This window comes from Enhydra lutris, unplaced genomic scaffold (genome assembly GCF_002288905.1).
Source record: "Enhydra lutris kenyoni isolate GAN:26980312 unplaced genomic scaffold, ASM228890v2 scaffoldscaffold55, whole genome shotgun sequence".
NCBI lineage: Eukaryota > Metazoa > Chordata > Mammalia > Carnivora > Mustelidae > Enhydra > Enhydra lutris.
Genome location: NW_019154139.1, coordinates 789,875 through 811,609, shown reverse-complemented (window position 1 = coordinate 811,609; position 21,735 = coordinate 789,875). Strand labels below are relative to the sequence as shown.

At 54.9% G+C, this 21,735-nt stretch overlaps 1 protein-coding gene across 1 annotated transcript; it reads left to right on the top strand.

The window, feature by feature from the left end:
• The first annotated feature begins 1,144 nt into the window (after positions 1-1,144).
• Positions 1,145-19,929, top strand: LOC111157642 (zinc finger BED-type containing 4). Its single transcript, XM_022519238.1, has 2 exons — positions 1,145-1,183; positions 14,889-19,929. Exon 2 carries the CDS (start codon positions 15,231-15,233, stop codon positions 18,738-18,740), a length of 3,510 nt encoding a protein of 1,169 aa, XP_022374946.1. The 5' UTR covers positions 1,145-1,183; positions 14,889-15,230; the 3' UTR covers positions 18,741-19,929.
• Positions 19,930-21,735: the final 1,806 nt, after the last annotated feature.

Genomic DNA, 21,735 nt, shown 5'->3' with positions numbered 1-21,735 from the left:
CCTCTGGGCCCCTGGAACCAATGCCTCGATGCCCCCAATGTAGTTTCATAAGGTGGTTTTTGTTTTTTAAGATTTTACTTATTTATTTGACAGAGAGAGAGAGTGCACACGTGCAGGGGGAGGGGCAGAGGGAGAAGCAGGCTCCCCTCTGAGCAGGGAGCCCGACTTGAGACTCGATCCCAGGACCACAGGATTGTAACCTGAGCCGAAGGCAGACACAAGTGACTGAGCTACCCAGGCATTCCTGTCTTTCGTGGGGTTTTTTTTCCATTTTAGTCACTTTTTTATTAATTACTTTTATTAACATATAATGTATTATTTGCCCCAGGGGCACAGTCTGTGACTCGTCGGGCTTACACAGTTCACAGCGCTCACCAGAGCCCATACCCTCCCCGATGTCCGTCACCAGCTGCCTCCACCCGCCCCAGCGCCCTCAGTTTCTTTTGTCAGATTAAGAGTCTATCATTTTGTTTTTGCTTTTGTTTTTGTTTTTTTTTAGAAATGTTTTTGATTTTAAAGTCTAGCACAGACACAGAAACTGGCTGAAGTCAGTATACAGCTTGAGGAGCTATTATAAGGTGGACATTTTTGTGACCATCTCTTGGGTCAAGAAAGAAATTTTGGCTGGCCCCAGAGTCCTCGGTTGTATCCTGTGTCTGTCCTGTGTCCCTCCCTCCGTCCTCCTGACAGAGGAGCTGCTGACCTGCTGGTGAGGGCAGCCCCTTCCCTTCCCGGTCTGAGGTTGACTTGCGCTCGGAGGAGCAGGTAAGTTTCGTGCGTCCCTGCAGAGGACGCCCAGCCCCAGCTCCCGGGGAGGTGTTCGTGGCTGGACTGGGCTTTCTCCCAGTCCGCATGTTGCCGGCGGCTGGCCTCCAGCAGAGTCCGATCTATCCTTGGTTTCCTGTAAGTCGGGCCCTGGACATAGAGGTCTGACGAGATTCAGCTTTTGGACCTCTGGCAAGACTCCCTCACAGGGACGTTGTGCTGCTCCACGCGGAGCCACCTAATGTCTGGTCTCTCTCTCTCTCTCTCTGTTTTGAAAGTAAGCTCCATGCCCAATACGGGACTTGAACCCACAACCCTGAAATAAGACCTGAGCTGAGATCGAGAGTCGGACAGCTCACGGACGGAGACACCCAGGCACCCTCAGTGTCAATCTTTTTTGACGTTGGCCAAGCCGACGGTGCGTAGACGTACGTGCGTTAATTCGTAACAGGTTGCGGAAGGGTGATGTTCTGGCTGAGTTACTGGTGCCGCGTTTATGAGCTGAGCTTCCAGTGAGGGGAACCTATTGCTGTTCGGTGATCTAGTTCTGTACTCCATGCGGGACACCCGTCAGTTTTCAGAATAACGAATCCGTCTTCTATCATCCTCCAAAAGTAGACCCACTGAGGGTTTTGCTGCGCTAGTGTGAACTCGGATCTGAGCGCACTGGACGGGATGTTCGCGTTAGCAGGGTGTCGTTAGCAGTAACCGCGTCGGGCGGTGTGTGTTGTTTGTGGTCCTTACTCGTGCGGAGATGGTCTCGTGTCTGGGCATCGGGAGCCTCTGTAAGCTCCCAGACGGTGTGGCGCGATCCTCGCTCGCTCTCACAGGCTGCTTGCACGCTGGTGTGCCCGGACGCTCCAGGCTGGCCGTCGCAGCCTTCCCGCCGCAGACCTGGGATGAGCCGTTCTGTCCGGAGGCCGTGGTCTGTGCCGGTGGGAGACGCAGTTCCAGATCCGCAGTCTGTGTGTTGGGGACACGCACTGCTCTTGGGTCCGTTGTTGTTTCTCGTCTGTGCGGTGCACAGAGCTGGTCACAGACGGTAGCAGGCTTATTTGACTGTTTCTGTCTTGCGCACCAGCTCCCTTCTCCGCCAGGAACCCGGTTCTCCAGGACGGAGAAGAGGAGACTATTGGACCGTCACCAAGTGCTCGTTTGCTGTACGTGTCGCCGCACGTGTCGCTGTCTCAGACTGACCAGCAGGAGCACTGTGCCCGTATGGTCGCTGTCTGTGTGGGACCTGCTGTCTGCCTCCCGTCCTCCATAGTCCGTGCAGAGCCCAGCATCTCTCCCAGGAGCCCTCGTCAGTCTCAGCGCTGCAAGTAAACCCACGGAGCGCTCGCACCGGTCCCTGTCCGCGTCTCTGGACCTTTGCTTGAGGTCTCTTCTCTCCTAGGGGTCTCAGGAAGGACTCAGGAGAAATACTACCCGAATATTTGCATGGTGACGATAGTTTTTATGTGTCCTTTGTACTTGAAAGTCCGCTTGACTATATGCAAAATTCTCAGTTCACAGCCTTTTCCTTCAAATACCTTAAATCTTTCTTTCTTGTCTGCCAGCACTGCCGTCAAATCAGGCTAATTCTACCTTTTCCCCGTATAAGTGACTGTTTTCTGCCTGAATGGCATTCTTTTTTGTTGTTAGGTGTGGACGTCTCGTTCACACGGCGTTCTCTACCAATATGGAGCTCCACGAGTTTTACCTCAGGAAAGATTTTTAAGTTTTTGGGATTCTGTTCCCTGGCCTGTGTCCCCTCCGTTTCTGCGGGCTGGGCAGGGGCTCAGGTTGTGTGTGTGTTGGATCTTCTTTCCCATCCTTTCAGTTTGCTTCTCTGGGGTCTTTTTTATTCCTGCATTTCTTTTTCATTAAAACAATATTCCTTTCCTCTTCTGTTTCTCTTAAGTAGAATCATTTGTGGAGTTTATTTGTTCTTACGGTGCTTCTAGTTTAGCCTTTTCTTGAAATGGTATTTTACTTTCATTTCTCAAACTTTCTTAGGACCCATAACCTCATTTCAGTATTCTTCTAGCCTGATTTAGGTTGTCCTTTTGTATCATTTTAAATATCTTTAGCTTCTTTCAAAATAAGTTCCAGTTTTCATATGGTTTAATTTTTTTTTCTAAGATTTTATTTATTTATTTGAAAGTGAGACAGAGAGACAGCGAGACAGGGAACACAAGCAGGGGGAGTGGGGGGGGGGGGCAAGCAGGCTTCCCGCTGAGCAGGGAGCCCGATGCAGGGCTCGATCCCAGGACCCTGGGATCATGACCTGAGCCAAAAGCAGACGCTTAACCACTGAGTCCCCCCGGGCGCCCCACATATGGTTTAATTTGAGGTTGTGTTTTTCTGGCGTGCGTTCGGTACCTGTTGGAGACGCTCTGCTCTTCAGTATTTTTTTCTTTCATCTTTCTGTGAGATTTGGCTTTCATTCTTTCCGTCGTCTGTTGTATTCATTTTCTGGTGCTGCTTCAACAAATTACCACAAACTGCGTGGCTGAAAACAACAAATTTGGAGGTCAGGTCTGAGATGGGTCACACTGGGCCGAAATCAGGGTGTTGTCAGCAGGCTGCCTTTCTGTCTGGAGGACGCGCGCCTCCCTCCGCCGGTGGCCCCTTCCTGAGTCTTCAAAGCCAGTCACACCACATTGCGTGGGCCTTTTTTTAAGGTTTCAGTTATTTATATGAGAGAATGTGTGCACACGCATGAGCAGCGAAGGGGCAGAGGGAGAAGCAGTGGAGCCCGACATGGGGCTCAATCCCAGGACCCTGAGATCATGACCTGAGCCCAAGTTAGATGCTTAACCGATTGTCCCCCAACATGGCCCGTCTTCTGAAGGTGTCAGTCCCCGTCTCTCTTCTGCCTCTCCACCATGAAGACCCTTTTGATCACACTGGATCCCCCGCAAATAAGCCAGGATAATCTTCCTGAATTCCACACGCAGCCTGATTAATAATCCCTCCGTGCCGTGTCACCCCGCACACTCACAGATTTGGGGGTTAGGACGTGAACTTCTGAGGGGCCTGTTATTCTGTCTGTTGGATATTTTTTTTATAAATTTTTATTTTATTTCTTTAAAGATTTTATTTATTTGTCAGAGAGAGAGAAAAAAAACAGCAGGCAGAGGGAGAAGCAGATTCCCCGCTGAGCAGAGAGCCCCATGTGGGACTCGATCCCAGGACTCCGGGATCATGACCTGAGCCGAAAGCAGATGCGTGACTGACTGAGCCACCCAGGCGCCCCTCTGTCTGTTTGACTTGTTTTTATATAATACTAATTTCTTGTTTTGGGGTTTTTTAAAGATATAAGGAGATATGACTTAAACAACTTTTTCCGACTTCATGGTGCTTCCTCCCCTGTGGTCCTCTTCTGTGGAAAACGTTAGGACCTCCTTTGTGTACCTAGTGATCTCTAGTTCTTCCTTGCTGTTTTTGTCTGGCTTTGGGATAGAGGTGATGTGGCCTCTTAGACCGAGCTGGAAAGTACCCCATCCTCTTCTGTTTTCACAGAGTTGGTGGTGTATCGGTAGTATTCTTCTGTAAGTGTTTGAAAAATTCACCAGTGAAGCCGTGTGGGCCTACGACTTCTTGCAGGAAGACTTTAAATCACTAACTCAATTTTTGTACTTGTTCTAGGTCCATTCTCTTTCCTAATTCTTCTCAAGTCACTCTTGGTAACTTACTACTTTCTAGGAATTTCTCCCTTGTACTGAGCTGTGGCCTTGTTGGTCCGAGGTTGTCCGTACCCTGCTCTCATACTCCACTTACTCTGGGAGGAATCAGTGGTGACGTCCCACATTTTCACAGACTTTGTCTTATATTCCTGGTTAATCTAGCTAAGGATTTGTCAGTTTTCTCAATCTTTTAAAAGAATTGACTTGTGGTTTTGTTGATGTTCTGTTTCACTTTTCTGTTTTTCATTTCATCCATACCCACTCTAATCTTTAGTGTGGCCTATTTTCTTGCCTTTTTTCCCAGTCTTTTTAAAGGTGAATGCTTACATTACCCCCCACTTTTTTTTTGCACACATGATATGATTTCAGGTTTTTTAAAAGTTTTGTTTAAGTCCCAGTTAGGTGATATACAGCGTAACGTGTTTTCAGGTGTACACCGAGGGTATCAGCTCTTCTGTATGATTGTAGATTTCTGGAAGTTACCGAGACTTGTTTTGTGGGCTCTGCCTGCATGTGAAGAGAGTGTGTATTCTGTGGTTTTGGGGTGGGATGTTTTGCAGAAGTGCTTGCATTAGTGATCCGAGATTCTGCTTTTCTAACACAGGTATCGAAAGCTAGAAATTTCTCTCTGAGCGCGTCAGCATCTTATAAATTTGGGTGCATTACATTACTTTCATTTAGATGAAAATACTTTTTTCTTAAGATTTTACTTATTTGGCAATCGAGAGCGAGCGAGCGAGAGAGCACGGACGGGGGAGCGGTAGAGGCAGGGGGAGAAGCAGGCTGACGCGGAGCAGGGAGCCCGACGCGGGGCTCCGTCCCAGGATCCCGGGGTCACGACCGGAGCCGAAGGCGGACGCCTCACTACTGAGCCCCCCAGGCGCCATGCAGATGGAAATACTTTCTACTTTCCATTGTAATTTCTTCCTGACGTGGATCATTTAGAAATGGACTTGTATTTCCAAATATTGATGGATTTCTCAGGTTCCCTCTGTTACTGATGCGTGGTCAGACTGCACTGTGGGTGGAGCACATGCTTGTGTGGCCGCGGCCCTTTCAGACGCAGGGACGCTTGTTGCCCGGCCTCGCGCGGTGTCCGGTGTGCAGGCGAGGGGAACATGGGCCGGCGGGTGCCGCCGCGGCTGCTGGGCCCGGCGGTGGATGACCTTCCGCGGTGCGACTGGCTTCCCGCCCACCTTCTTCAGGTTTGCGGGTTCTCCTGCCCCATCCCGAACCCTCTAGTGAGCGTTCCCCTTGTACTTCCACATTTCATGTTGTGATTTCTGCTTGGTTCTCTTTTGTAATTTTTCTGTCTATGTTGATATTTGGTGAGCTGTTATTTATTGTTTTATATGTTGTCTTTATACACAGTTTCCTTTAATTCAGTCAACACATTTCTTTTTTTTTTTTTTTTAAGATTTTATTTATTTGACAGACAGAGATCCCAAGTAGGCAGAGGCCGGCAGGGAGAGAGGAGGAAGCAGGCTCCCCGCTGAGCAGAGAGCCCAATGCGGGGCTCGATCCCAGGACCCCGGGATCATGACCCGAGCCGAAGGCAGAGGCCCAACCCACTGAGCCACCCAGGCGCCCCGGTCAACACATTTTTAATGCCTGATTTAAAGTCTTTGTGTATTAAGTGCAACGTCTGGGCCCTCTCGGACAGTTTCTTTGGCCTGTTTCCCCCTGTGTACGGGTCATGCTTTCCTGCTCTTTTGCGTGCTCTGTAATGCGCTGGTTTTGTAGAAAACTGGACATTACTCCTCCTCACTCTCGTGTTCACTGTTACTGCTGGAGTTTGTTTTGTTTTAGTCCATCTTTTTCGGGGCTTCCCGAGCGAATTCTAGAAAGCCTGTGTTCCTTGTTGTGTTTGGCCACTGAGGTCTCTGCTTGGGTCGCTTAGTGGTCGGTTAAGGACTGGTCAGAGATTTCCGTAAGTGCCGTGACTAGTGTGCCTGCCAGCTCTGCGGGGGCTCCGTGTGCACATGGGCCTCCGGCCTGCAGCGCCCACCACGCCTTCACCCCGGGGGGCAGCCAGAGGGGAGCGGTTGGGGTGTCTGTCGAGTCTTTCCCAGGCATGTGCACGGTTCCGCACACGCAGGCCGCTGCCTCCCCAGGAATCTGAGCTTTCCAGAGCTCCCTGTAGACCACGTGTTCCCCAGATCGTCCTTGTAAGCCTCCGGCCCTCCCATACAGACCTAATACCACATGGGCCTTGTATATATTTTTGGTTTGTTCTCTGTGCTTATGTTTTGGAGTTAAGGAAATTCCTTGTTGGTTTTGCCTTCACGTTGGTGTCCTCCTTGAGACTGTGGTTTCGCCATTCTGGGTCTGTGGTGCGTTATCAGAAGCAAGTGAACCTTGATTGTATTGGGTTCATGAAAAAATAGCTACATTTAAGAGGGAAGATTGACCCCAGAAACTCTTGGACACAGTGCTAAACCCAAAAGCCCAAAGACTAGCTTTTATAAACTATTGTCTCTACTCTGAAAGCTTGTTTTTCTTCTGATATGGGTCAGTATTCTGAAACTGCTTTCTGGAAACTGTAGGGTTGAGCAGATGAGTTTACCTTTTAAGGATAATGGGAGCCTGATTTCTCACTGTGGGAGAGAGAAGTTACAGGTACAGACAAAGGGAGGCTAGAGCGACGCTGGGGTATTGGGTTGAGGGTGGACGTGTCCGTGTGCTCCATGGTTTTTCCGCACCACGCATGTGCACGTAGGCGTGCCGGTCGGATGAGGCTTTCATGACGCTGCTGACGGGGCCTGGGAGCCCAGGCCCCGGGTGCAATGGGCAGACCCAGCACCTTGGGCCGCCCACAGCCATCGCTGTTCTGCCGTGCTCGTCCTCTCTGTGTGACCGAACCGCCCCGGGGGCTCGTGCGGGTGCCGCTGGGTGGACCCCCTTGTTAATGCCCGCCTGGTGACACATTCTGTGTTTGATTGGTCTGACGGGGTTTTTATTTGACACTAGTTTCTGCAGGAGTATTTCCACTGAGTACTGAATTCTGGTTTGCTCTTTCTCCCCCAGAACTTGGAAGGTAGCGTTCTTTTGTCTCTAGTTCACATCGCTCCTCTTGAAAAGTCAGCCGTCCATCTGATCTTTCTTCGTAGAGTAACTCTCCAGAAGTGTTCTCACAGAGGTTAGAAGTGCGCCCCTCACACAGCCTCAGTGGACACCAGTCCTGGCCGTTCGCTCGTCAGGATCCCCCACTCGGTGACCTTGAAGCAGACACCCAAAATCACACTCCACCTGGACATATTTCGATAAGTATCTTGCAAAGATGAGATTCTTTTAAAAACTGTATCCACGATACCTTTATCACAGCTTTAAACAAACAGTAACCGTTCATACGGAACAGCCCGCACCCAGGTTTCCCACGCTGTCTAAAAAAGCTCATACGTGGTTTGCTAGCTAAGGTCAGGATTCAAGTATAAATTGTTAAGGAAACTGGGTAGTTTGACCTGAGAATTTCCCATAATCCGGATTTTGCTGATTTATCATTCTGGTGGTATTTAAACATGTTTCTCTGTTCCTTGTAATTTTTATGTTCTATCCCTTGTTCTCAGCACTTCTTAAACAAAAATCTTGGGCCTGGTAGGGTTCTGGAGCCTGTGGTCTGCAGGCATCCGGGCTGGGAACCGCTGTGCCGTCCAGTTGCCTCTTCCCCACACCTTGTTTGTGGCACCCCTCCCCAATGCCTGTGTGCCCGGGATGGCTTTCTCTTTCCCTATGGGGAAAAGAAATCGTAAACCGTCCTCAAAAGATTGTCACATGGTTTATTGATTGATTTAAAAGACTCGTATATTTATTTGACAGAAAGAGAGCAAGCATGGGAGGGGCAGAGGGAGAGAGGGAAACGAGCAGACTCCACGCCGAGCACAGAGCCTGACGTGGGGCCTGAGATCGTGACCAGAAACCAAGACTCCGCGTGCTCAATCAGCTGAGCCACCCCGGAGCCCTGTGTTGTGCTTTCAGTGATATGATGCTGGTCTGCCTCTTAAAGGATGGCCTAGGGTGAACACTCAGTAAGTTTTAGTTCTTATCATCTCCATCATCCCTCAGCGTTGCCCCGAGTGAGTCTTGAGAGAGGGTCGGGGTCCACCTAGAACCAGGTGTTGGCCTGGAAGGGAGAGGAGGGGGTTCCTCCATCCGTGGAGGGGGCAGGGCCCACCTTGCCACCTGCAGAGGATGGAGGACAGCATGGTCCAGGAACGGGGAAGTGAGCGCTAGGGGTGAGGCAGCCAGCACGGGAGGGCTGCGGGCACGGTTGGTGTCTTTCTGTAGCGGCCTCAAGGCTTTTCTCACACGGATGACTGACAGCAGCAGTGTCCCATCCTCTCCATCTGCCTGTCAGCTGGGCTCCGCACGGTGTTGGCGGGAATGTGGCTAGGGCACCGGTCTGCAGGGCGCACACTCTGTCCCTGTGCCCTGTGCTTGCGGCCGTCGCTCTTCCCAGGCACGCTCAGAAGGGTGGGGAGTGGTCTCCTCTGCTTCGTCAAGCACTTCTGTCACAAGTGGGGATAGAGAAGTGTCGCTCCATGCCTTCATGTGATGGGACCGTGGATTTGTTCCGTTATTCTCTTCATGTTTTACTCTTGGGAATCACCCCACTTACTCGTGGTATGTTATCAGTAATTTGTTTTTTCTAAAAAGTTTGGGGGCGCCTGGGTGGCTCAGTGGGTTAAAGCCTCTGCCTTCGGCTCAGGTCATAATCCCAGGGTCCTGGGATCGAGCCCCGCATCGGGCTCTCTGCTCAGCAGGAGCCCGCTTCCTCCTCTCTCTCTGCCTGCCCCTCTGCCTGCTTGTGATCTCTGTCAAATGAATAAATAAATAAAATCTTTAAAAAAAAAAAGTTTGATTTATTTGAGAGAGAGGGAGATGTGGGGGTGGGGAGGAAGGGGCAGAAGGTGAGGGAGAGAGGGTTCCGGGCAGATTCCCTGCGGAGTGCGGAGCCCGACTCCAGACCCCATGATATCGCCGCCTGAGCCCATATCTGGACTCAGACGCTCAATGACTCAGCCACCCAGGGGCCTCTGGATTTGCTAAATTTTTAAGAACTTGCCAAGTTTGTTGAAGCTTTTCTGTGATCATAGGGACGTGACTCTTCCTGTAGTGTCTTTCTAGTTCTGGTATCAAGGTAATACTACCAGTAAAGAGCTGGAAAGTGTTTCTTTTCTTTTATGGAAGAGTTTGTGTTTCACTGGTTCTTTTTCTCTAACATTTGGTGGGATTCACCCGTGCAGCCACGTGGACCCGGAAGTTTCTTTTTGGGGAAGGTTTTTTTTAATTGCAAGTTCAGTTTTTTAAATAGATATACAAACTCAAAGAAATAAGTCAAATAATGTGTGTCTTTCCAGGAATTTGTCTGTTTTACCTAACTAAGCTGCTGAATTTACCGTCGTGAAGTGTTTTATGTACTTCCTTATTAGCCTCTTTTGCCGTGAGCTCTGGGTGGCTCCCCTCTTTCGGTCCTGGTGTTTTCTTTCATCCTGTTGCTCTTTCCAAGAAGCAGTGTTTGAGTTCATCTTGGACTTCACATCTTTTCTCTATTGTTGTCTTCTCTCTGTTTACTTTGGGATTAAATTTGCTTTACTGTTCCTGTTGATTTTTTTCCTTTGACCTTTAGCTTAGTACAGAAGACTTTATTTGAATATATTTTGGGTTTTTACAGAAATTCTGTTGTTGGTTGCTCGTTCACCTCCCTTGTCAGAGAACGTCTTTGATTGATTTCAGTTCTTTCACACCCACAGAAGTTTGCTTCATTGTCCTGCGAACCGCGGGTCTTGACGCGTGTTTTCTGTGCACCTGGAAACAACACGCGTTCTGTTTCTTTTGGGTGAACCATTGGACAAATGTCGGGCAGGCCGTGTGGTGACAGTGTTTCACGTTTCTGTCGGCTGTGCTGCTGTTCTGTCTGCTGCTCGGTGACACGTGCTGAGCGCCCTGAGACCGGGACCCCATCTCGTCTCCCTTTAGTCGGTGTGTGCGCGTCTGGTGACTTGGCCCCTTGTTACTTTATGCAGTGTCCCTGTTGTCCCTGGCGTGCCATCCTCAGTGCATTCAATGTGACTGTAGCCACCGCAGCTTTCTTTGGTGAGTTATCAGCATGGCGCACTGTTTCTATCCTTTGGCTTCTGACCTGTTTGTGTCTTTATGTTTTTAGTTTGTTTCTTGTGGGCGATAGAGTTAGTCTCACTTTTTTATCCAATCTGACGATCCCTGCCTTTTATTTTTTTTAAGATTTTATTTTTATTTACTTGAGAGACAGAACATGAGAGGGGGAAGGTCGGAGGGAGAAGCAGACTCCCTGCTGAGCCGGGATCCCCATGCAGGACTCGATCCCAGGACTCCGGGACCACAACCTGAGCCGAAGACGGTCGTTGAACTAATGAGCCCTGCAGGCGCCCCAACCCCAGCCCCTTAAAAAAGCAGGTTTCGGCGTGTCTAGGGCAAGTTGCGCGCTTCTCCTTGACTCTCACTCTCCCGTTGCAGGACACGTCACTTCTGGTTACCAAATGTGTGGGTGCTTTTCCCCACCGTGACCAGTTCTCCAGCCCCCGCAGGGTGTCCTCAACTGAACGCACTTCTCACACCATCTGCCTGGAGCGTCCCATCCCACGGGGAGGGGCTGTGTCCCACAGACTGCCCCCCACTCGAGAAGCAGTCCCCTAGTGGGGCAGGTCCCCGGGTTACCCACAGCCTCTGTCTGACGTGGGTCCAGGTGGGATCCCCAGGAGCCCCTTCTGGAACCTTCTCACCTGCTAGAACAGCTCGCAGAACTCGGGGAAGCGCTGACTCCCGTTCCTCTGCTTATCGCTTAGCGAAGGGTGTGATGAAGGCCACGGATGCAGCTGGGCCCACAGCTTCTCTCCTGTCTCTGTCCACGGCCAGGTGGGTGCAGGGTGGGTGCTGGGAGAGCCCCGAGCACAAGAGCTTCTGTCCCCCAGAGCTGTGGTGCATCACCTCCCGGCCCGTGGATGTGGTCCCCAATCTACAGGTTCTCGGAACCCCACACGTTTGGGGTTTTTACGAGGCTTAATCACATGGGCGTGATCAGGTGTCCACTGACTCCCCATCCCCCCTCCCCCTCTCTGGAGAATGGGGAGCAAGGTGAAAACCCCAGCTTGGGATCACAGCTCGGTCCCTCTGGTGACCCGTCCCCACCCAGGAGCCCACCCAGAGTCGCCTCATCAGAACAGAAGACACTCCAGGCTCCCAGGAGGGTCGAGGGGTTTCAGGAGCCCGTGCCAGGACCCGGGGGGGGGGGGGGGGGGGGGGGGGGGGGGGCAAAGACCTAACACATGTGTTTCTCATATTATTCACACTGGGATTAATTGACATTCAGTAAATCACACATGTTTAAAGTACACAGTTTGGTAGGTAAATATCTACACCCACATGTTTACATCCCATTGATGTAGATTAATAGCTGCTGTCTGTGGGCATAACCCATATATGTAGGTCTGCGCACAGCTGACATCCGACTAAGTTACAAAGGCATTTCTCCGTTGTTGAAAAGGATAGTCTTTTCAGCAAATGCTGTTAGAGCAGTTAGCTATTCATATACAAAACAATTTAAGTATCTCAAAGATCTAAATATAAAACAAGGTGGTAAAACTAGAAGAGAAAACACAGGAGAAGATCGCTGTGACTTGGGTAGGCAAAGATTTCTGAACATAACCACAAAAGCACAATCCATAAAAAACCAAATTGGTAGATTGGGCTTTGCTTTTCAAAATACACTGCTGAGAAAAAGACAAGCTTGAGACTGGGGGATAATACTTAAAAATCACAGACGTGATAAAGGGCTCGCTCCCAAATGCAGCGAAAGCTCTCAGAACTCAGTTCAGGAGCTCAGTTCTCAGGAACCGCCCAGGCTGGCGAGAGCACAGGCGGATGGCTCACAGGGAGCCTGGACCCGCACATAAGATGCTCGGCCTCGTCAGGCTGTCAGGGACACACTGGCCATGTTTGCACATCTTAACACGCTTTCCCTGTCTTGCTGTTACTTTTGGAGCGTCACATCCCAGGATTTGGACACTAGCCGTCCTGGTGGGTATGAAGTGATCTCTCTGTGCTTCCGATTGTCCTTGCGCGTCCGTGTGGGTCGAGCCCAGGCCTTTGTCCATTTGCAGGCCGGCTTGTTGGTCAGTTGCCACAGCTCTTTGTTTATCCTGGATGTCAGCCCCTCATCAGATGTGAGATTTGCAGACGTTTTCTCTCTTTCTGAGTCTTGTCTTTCCACCCCGTGCACAAGTTTTAAATTTTTCAGTTTTTTTCCCTTGCTTTTTCCTCTTGTTTTATTTCTGTTGCTATGTCTTCATAATTAGTGATCTTCTCTTTTGTTACGTCTAAACTGCTGTTGACCCCATCCAGGATATTTTCAAGTACTGCATTTTCATTACTAGAGATTTCATCCAGGTCCTTTTTTTTTTTTTTTTTTTTTTTTTTTAAGATTTTGTTTATTTATTTCACAGAGAAAGAGAGAGCAAGAGAGCAAGCAGAGGCAATGGCAGAGGCAGAGGGAGAAGCAGACTTCCCACTGAGCAGGGAACCCAACTCGGAGCTCAGTCCCAGGACCCTGAGATCATGACCTGAGCCAAAGGCAGAGGCTTAACCCACTGAGCCACCCAGGCGCCCCTGCGTCCCAGTTTTTAATCCATTCGTGGATCACATTTCGGTTGTTTCCACTTTTTGTCTGACGCTGTCCACGTGCGGGGCTCTGGGTGCGCACATGGTTTCATTTCCCCTCAGTGTCTACACAGAAGTGGGATCGCCGGGTCGTAGGGTGACTTGGCATACGTTTGGGAAGCTGCCAGAGTGGTTTTCGAAGAGGCCCCGCCGTCCCGCCCCCGCCAGTGAGCACAAGGGCACCGTTTTTCCACATCCTTGTCCCCACTTGCTGTTGTCTGTCTGCGTCTAGCCATCCTGGTGGGTGTTGCATTGTGGTTCTGATTTATATATGCTCACAGTTCTGTTTTTAAGAAGTCTTTTCCAAATGTGGCTACTCATTTTTATAGTGTTTTTTTTTTTTTTGCTCGTTTCTTTTTGTTTTCTGGATTTTATTTAAAAAAACAAGAACAGCTTACACATGTAATTGTACGTAGGAACTCTGTAATTACACCTTCTGTTTTAGAAACGCAGTCACACGGGCTTGCTCTGCGCCTGCGGCGCTGCGGCGAGCCTGGCCGCTCTGGGTCAGGAGCCCGCGCCGCACTTACTCCGGCCGCCCTGCTCCCTGGGTGCCTGCTGATACTTCATTTAGAAGCTCTTTTTTTATTCTGAGTATTTGGCTGAACTTTGTGGAGTTCAGGATTTGGGACGCTTTCTGGGAACCCTGCGCTTGCTCGTGGCAGAGCTGGCTGCGGAGCGCGCCCGGTTTCTCAAGCTGAGCGCACGCCCTGCTTTGCCCAGGAGGCTCCAGCCGAGCCTGTCGTCTCCACGTCCCCGTCAGTCCTGCCTCCCCGGGCTCGCAGAGGCGTGCGGCTTTGGGACACGGTGGGGCCGGCCTCGCCGCTCGGGCTGCTGGCGCTGGCGGGCAGCTCACCTGGCTGGGGCGCGGCCCTCGGGGCCTCCTCCCCCCCACGCTGTGTGACACACACCCCCTCACCTCCCACGGAGTCTTTGCTTCTCGTTTTCTTGTCTCCGCCTTGTGCGTTTTTATTTGGGGCTGGCTGAGCCCAAGGTCCGGAATCTGCCTGTTGTCCTCCCGCCTGGCATTCTGGTTTCGGTTGAAGAGTGGCGTTAAGGTTTTCTGTGCTGATTGTACGTACAGGAAACCCCTGGTTGCCGTGGGGAGACCTTGTGAGCCTGTTGCGGGTTTCCTAGAAGCTGCTGTCGCACAGAAGCGCACTCTTGTCCGCTCTCTGCCTCCTGTTGCTGCCCCACTGGCTTTCTCGCGGACGGCTTCCTCCCCCCGCAGCTCCCGTCGTCCGCCCGTGTCCGCGCCGTCCCCACGTGCCGCGCGCCTCCTGCTTGTGCTCCTGGATCCGAGCGCCGCCGGCCGGCTCCGTGCGTCTGCTCCCAGCCCGGCCGAGCGCCCCTGCCGCGCTGCAGACGGACTCGCGCCCTCAGCACTGGGAGTTGCTCTTTTCTTTGTGGCGTTCAGTGTCCCGTCGGAAATGACAGGTCGGCTGGGTTTCGTCCCCACTTGGTGTGTTTGTTCTTAGGACGGAGCACGAGGAGAGCTGCTCCTGGGGGCCCGGAGCCCCCAGCCCTTAATGACTGGGCCCTTGGGATTTAAACTCCTGCCCTTATATTTTGCTTATTTTGTATTAGGGTATTTTCCTTGTATCAGTGGATTGTGAAACGTCAAGGAACCCGTGTTTTCGATTTTAACTTACCGTGACGGGACTTTTCCTGTGCATGTCGAGGCTGATGGACCCGTGACGGAACAGATTTGAAATGGACGATTTGGGTCCGTGCTGACCTGGACTCTGTCTCCTCTTACAGACGCTGCGAGAGGGTCGTCGTGCTGCTGAGATGACGACGGTCCGGTTTCCGGGAGAAGATGCAGGTCTGCGCTGCGTCAGTGCGTGTCTGCGTCGAGAAGCAGGTCGCGGCGGGGCTGCCGGCAGGTGGCGGCCCGCGCCCTGAGGCGAGCTGGCGTGCTCCCCACGTGCCCGCTCCTTCGGTTGGGTTTATGATTGGCTGCGCTCGTTCACATTCGAAAGATGGAATTCGTCTTCCAAGGCTGAAGATGGTGTACATTTGGGGGTACAGATGAGCCTTCGGATCGGGTTTTTACCCACCTCTGATAACACGACGACGCGGCCCGAGTAGTTATGGTCAGTTATGGAGAATAACCAGGAAACTCATCCCAAAAGGGGTGGTGAATTGGTTTCTGATAAAATAAATTGTAAAATAGAAGAGGAAGATGGTGTTCGCATCCCTAATCACAGTTTGGAAGGAGTGGCGTTTAAGAGTGAGCAGGACAGGCCCGGGACAGAGGGAGGTGGGGAGCAGACAGAGTTGAGGGAGGCGGGCGGGGGCTGCGAGCCCCCCGGGCAGTGCCTCCCTGCCGACCAGGAGGAGGAGTACGGGGCTCTGTTCTCCCAGTACAGCAGCACGCTGTACGATGTGGCCATGGAGGCCATGACGCAGAGCCTCCTCTCGGGCCGGGGCGCGGGCTCCAGGAAGAAGTCGCCGGCCTGGAAGCATTTCTTCATCTCCCCGCGGGACAGCACGAAAGCCATCTGCACGTACTGCATGAAGGAGTTCAGCAGAGGGAAGAACGAGAAGGACCTGAGCACCAGCTGCCTCATGAGGCACGTGAGGAGGGCGCACCCCACCGTGCTGGGCCAGGAGAACGGCGGCGGGCCGGCCCTGCCCTCCCTGTCGCCCCCGCCCCTGCGGCTGCCGCCACAGCCCGCCGATGCGGGTGACCTGGGCGCCGCGCTCTCGCCCCTCAAGCTCGCCCCAAAGTTGGCGTCCAAGGTCCTGCCCCCCGACGACGTGACGGAGGAGCCTGTGGTCCCCTCCGAAGACGTCCCCCCCGACACATCTGCCCCTGACAGGTACGGGCGGGAGGAGGCCCTGGGGGGGCCGCCGCACCTGCCCCCGCTGCCGGGCGAGGAGCGTGTGGAGAACGGGCTGGAGAGAAACCCCGCGCTCCCCAAGGGCACGTCCGGGTCCCGCAGGCGGTCGGCTGTGTGGAAGCACTTCTACCTGTCGCCACTGGACAACTCCAAGGCCGTGTGCGTCCACTGCATGAACGAGTTCAGCCGGGGTAAGAACGGGAAGGACCTGGGCACCAGCTGCCTCATCAGGCACATGTGGCGGGCGCACCGCTCCATCGTGCTGCAGGAGAACGGCGGGGGCTCGGGCATCCCGCCCCCGTACGCCGCGCCCCCCACGCTGCTGCCCGCCCTGCCGCCTCCCGATGGAGACCCGAGCTCCGTGGCGTCCTCGCCCGGGAAGCCGGCCCGGGCATCCCCCTCGGCGTCCTCCTCGCCAGAGCGGCTGCCCGAGGAGCTGCAGGTGCGTCTGAGCGCCGGGGACGCGCTGGCGGAGGACACGGCGCTGTCCTTGGACGACGTGGGCGAGGCCTCGCTGGCATCCTCCCCCGAGAAGCCCCAGGCTGGTGGCCTGAGCCCCGGCCTGCTGGACTATGGCGCCGGGTCCCAGCAGAACAGGAAGGTGATGAAGAGGCTCAAGTCGGAGGTGTGGCAGCACTTCTCGCTGGCCCCCACGGACAGCCTCAAGGCCGTGTGCAGACACTGCGCCTGCGTCATCAGCCGGGGCCGCAGGGGCGACGTGGGCACCAGCTGTCTGATGCGGCACCTGTACCGCCGGCACGCGGACGTCGTGGGCGCCCCAAAGAGCGCGCTGGGCGCCAGCCTGGCCAGCTCTCCCTACGCCACGCTGGCCTCCGCGGAAGGCGCCCCCTCCAGATTGCCTGCCCTGCCCACCGTGGTCACGAGAGACGACCCGGTCCTCTCTCCCGTGAGCAGCAAGAAGACCTCCAAGCTGTGGAACCACTTCTCCATCTGCCCCGCGGACCCCACGAAGGTCGTGTGCCTGCACTGCGGCCGCACCATCAGCAGGGGCCGGAAGCCCGCCGGCCTGGGCACCAGCTGCCTCCTGCGCCACCTGCAGCGCTTCCACAGCGGCGCGCTCAAGGCCGACGCGCCCCGGGCCGCCCGGGCTTCCTCGCCCGGCCCGCGGGGGCCCCTGAGCGCCCACCTGCCGGGAGCCGCCTCCTTCGAAGACCCCAGTGAGAAGTTCTACGATTCTCATCCCGTTGCCAAAAAAATCACGAGTCTCATAGCTGAGATGATTGCACTTGACCTCCAGCCATACTCCTTCGTCGACAACGTCGGCTTTCACAGGCTGCTCGGACACTTGAAACCTCAGTACTCCGTGCCCTCCCCGGCCTACTTCTCGGGGACGGCCATCCCAGGGATGTACAATAACGTGAAGCAGATAGTCCTGTCGCAGCTGAAGGAGGCGGAGAGCGGCGTGGTCCACTTCACGTCCGGGATCTGGATGAGCACCCAGACCCGCGAGTACCTGACGCTCACCGCCCACTGGGTCACCTTCGCGTCATCGGCCCGGCCGTACCGCGAGGACCACCACGGCTCGGCCCTGCTGGACGTGTCGCAGGTGGACTGCGACTACAGCGGCAGCAGCATCCGGAAGCAGCTGGAGGGCTGGTGGGAGGCCTGGGTGACGTCCACTGGCCTGCAGGTGGGCATCACGGTCACCGACAACCCGAGCATCGGGAAGACGCTGAGCGAGGGGGACCGGGCCAGTGTGCAGTGCTTCAGCCACACGGTCAGCCTGGTGGTCAGCGAGGCCCTCAAGAGCCAGCGCATGGTGCAGAGTCTGCTGAGCACCGCGCGGAAGCTGTGTGAGCGGGTGCAGCGCTCGCCCCGGGCCAAGGAGAAGCTGGCGGAGCTGCAGAGGGCGTACGGGCTGCCGCCACACCACCTCCTGCAGGACGTCCCGTCCAAGTGGAGCACGTCCTTCCACATGCTGGAGCGGCTCGTCGAGCAGAAGCGGGCCGTCAACGAGGTGTCGGTCGCGTGCAGCTTCCGGGAGCTCATCAGCTGCGACCAGTGGGAGGTGATGCAGTCCGTGTGCCACGCGCTGAAGCCCTTCGACGCGGCCAGCCGGGAAATGAGCGCGCACGCGTCCACGCTCAGCCAGGTCATCCCCATGATTCACATCCTGAACCGCAAGATCGAGATGCTCTTCGAGGAGACCATGGGCATCGACACCATGCTCAAGTCCCTGAAGGAGGCCATGGTGAGCCGGCTGGCCGCCACCCTGCGTGACCCGAGGTACATCCTGGCCACGCTGCTGGACCCGCGCTACAAGGCCTCCCTGTTCTCGGAGGAGGAAGCGGAGCAGTACACGCGGGACCTGATCCGGGAGCTGGAGGCGCTGAACCCTACCTCAGATAACACACCCGTCCCCAACGGCTGCGATGCGGGCGCCCCCTCGCAGGGCGCGGTCGGGGAGGAGAACCTGTGGTCCCTCATGGCCAAGATGACGAAGAAGGGCCCCCGGGAGAAGACGAAGGTGCCCGAGGACATGGTGCTGGCCTACCTGGAGGAGGAGGTCCTAGAGCACGGCTGCGACCCCCTCACCTACTGGAACCTGAAGAAGGCAGCCTGGCCGGGCCTGGCCGCGTTGGCCGTGCGGTTCCTGGGCTGCCCGCCGAGCATCGTCCCTTCCGAGAGGCTGTTCAACACACCCACAGAGAACGGCAGCTTCGGCCAGTCCAGGCTCATGATGGAACATTTTGAAAAACTCATCTTTTTGAAAGTGAATCTTCCCTTGATATACTTCCAGTATTGAAGCTCGCAGTGGAGCCGTCGCTGCCCGGGCGCCCGCTGTCTGTCCCGGGGAGGCGGCGGGCCCCCCCCGGCCCCGTCCAGCGTCACTGTAATGCCTACGTGTGCCTTACTCCCGGTGCCACAGCCGGGCGTCGCCGCGGGCCTCCCACGGCCCGCACGGGAGAGCCTGTCTTGCCACCACCGGTGAGATACGATGATTCGGGTTTCACTCCCGACCGTAACATGTTTTTTAGAAGTGGGGGCTTAGTAGTTGGTTTTACTAGAACGGCAGAGGAGACGTGAACAGTTTTATTCTGTAGGCTTTTTATTCAATTATGTAAAAACCACAATTCAGGTACTGTATTTTAGTTTAAGAATTGCTTTAATTCAGCAGAGCAGCTTTTGTAGCTGTTCCATGAAATCTGTAAATAAGAGGGGGAGTTCAAGCCATCCCGGCTGAGCAGTTTCTAACTGCAGGCTCTAAAGCATGTCGAGTACAGAATGTTCTGGAACATAAGTGTTTGCTGCCACGGAGGTGCGGTGTCGGAAGAGGAATGTAAACTCAGACGCGCCCCACCGTGCCGGTTCTGTAATGACTTGGTAAAGAGAGCGTCCCGGTCTGTGCTTCTGCTGCATTCAGGTTTTACGTGGTCGACCTCGGTCACGAGCCCCGGACACCTGCTGTCGAGCCCACGCGCCAGGGGCCACGCACAGCAGTCCTGCCGAGGGCGCCCGACCCTGGGACCTGCTGTCTCGACACCAGGAAGCTCTCTTTTGAAATTTGTGCACTGACCCCACTGACCCCAATTTGATCAAATTATGTATAAAATTGTTTTTAGAAGAGACGGCTCATTAACGGGGAGGAGTTGTCCCATCGCAGTTGTAAGAGTAGCCTTAGGCGTCTAGACATTTTATATAACAGGGAAGGTTCAGCCATCGCTGGCGTGTTTCAGAATCCCAAGGACAGCAGGATGAAGCGTCTGTCATTCTTGGAACGATGATCTGTCTTCAGAAGTTTTGCTTCAACATCTAGAAAAAAGGGTTCATTTTCTTATTTCAAACCAATTAAATACTCTGGATGAAACAAGTCACTCATTTGCCTGTGACCTTTTAGAAAAGTTGTTTTGTTAAAAAAGGACCTATTATTAATCTGGATTTGCATTGACTATGTTTTAGTGTATTTATAAATGGTGAACGCAGTTTCTGAAATTAAACTTTTTATTTGCAATTTTCTACCGCTGGAGAACACTGGCTTTTTATTCTGAGGACAACAGGAGGGTCGTCCCCCACCCCCACCCCAGGAGCCACTCGCGCAGCCTCCAGCGTTGCGAATTCCCATCCCGGCCTCCACCCGGGGGTGAGGTGGGAGGTGGGGGGGGAGGTGGGATTCTCGCAGCCGTGACCGCGTTTCTGCTAACGGGAGCGACACGGCAAGACCCCCGGGTCTCGGGTTCACAGTCAGCGCTGACATGCGTTGGGAGCCAGAGGGGAAGAGTCCACAGGCAGTGCCCGGTGCCTCCACCGTGGGCCCCACGCACACCCTGCCCAGGCCTCCCAGCTCCTGAGCACAGCCTCTGTCCAGACGCCCACGGAGCACCGGCCAGGGACAGGCTAGAGAACCACGCTGCCGTGGTGCTTCCCACGGGGGTCGCCGTGAGTGTGCGCGCAGTGATGCTCCGGGGGAACCTTCCCCAGTCCGGGGCTCAGCCCGCTGTTGGTCTGATCCCCGGCCAGGATCTCCCCAAGCCGCAGGAAGTGAGTGCCCAAGTCCACAGCAGAGGGTGCGAAGTTCGGGTGCTGGAGCCCACGGCTTTCCCAGAAGGGGCTCTTGTGTCTGTTTTGCGCATGGAGCCGCAGGGGCCTCCCGTGGGCTGAGGTCAGGACCAGGGCAGGAGCGCCAGGCGCTCACGTGTGTGTGTTTGCGGGAAGGAGGGTCCCGGCTCCCAGCAGTGCGGCTAGGACTCTGGGGGGAGCCTGGGCGCACTCGTTCAGGCCTCCAGGGTCAGCGCAGGTCTCCACCTGGGGGAGGGTCCGACCACAGGAGGACCGCAAGCTGCGGGCGGGCGGGACTCCCAGCCTGTCGGTGTTGGGGAGGTGCCCCCGCCAGAGCAGGGCTTCGGCCCTGGACCCACTTGGGCAGCCCTGGCTGCCGGCTGTGGGGTGAGGACATAGGTGGACTCCGCGTCCCAGCCGTCATGGCTGCGGGGCCGCATGTGGGCAGCAGGGGCGATCTGCTGGGCGTCCTGGGTTGTGCCCTGAGAGGAGGGAGCACAGGGTGACTGCAGGACCGCAAGCTGTCGTTCGCTCGGTGACCGAGGGACCCTCTGCCCTCCAGGCCCAGGCCAGCTCCTGGCACAGAGCCGTAGTGAATGTGGGCGTGGTCCCTGCTCCTGAGAGCCCATGGTCTAGACTCTGTCTCTGTGAAGCTTTCCTGGAGCACAGCCAGCCCTGGCCGTCCACGCTTGTCGTCCCCCCCCCACCCCCGCCCCGCCCGCTGCCGCGGAGCCGTGTGGGCAGACGTCCGGGCCACGGAGCACGAACCTGTGCAGCACGCTGGATCTTTGCTCCCGAGCCGGTCTACGCTTCCGCCCAGCTTTTAGAACCTGTGGCCTTGGGCTGCTCCTGTCTGGTGAGGCATGTGGGCGACAGGCTGCGTGGGAGGTGCGGGAGGGGCTGCGGGGCATGGCCCCTGAGCCCCCACGCATCTGTCCTGCTCTGTGGCCGGTGGGTGGTTCTGGAACCGTGGCCCCGTCCGGCACCGCGGGAATGGCAGACCGTCCCGCAGGAAGGAGTGGCCGACGTCGGCAGTGGTGTGCGAAGGGGACGGTGGCCGGCCTGTTGAGGACAGCGGGTCCGCTGTGTGATGTCCCGCCTGCACTCCGTTCAAACCCGACTCGTGAGCTGCCTGGTTCGCGTGCGGGGCGACACCGCGGGTCAGCGGACCAACTTCCGTGCTCTCGCGTGAGAAAGAGTCTTGTATAAGCTCGGATCTCACCCCGGTGAGTAAATGGATGTGA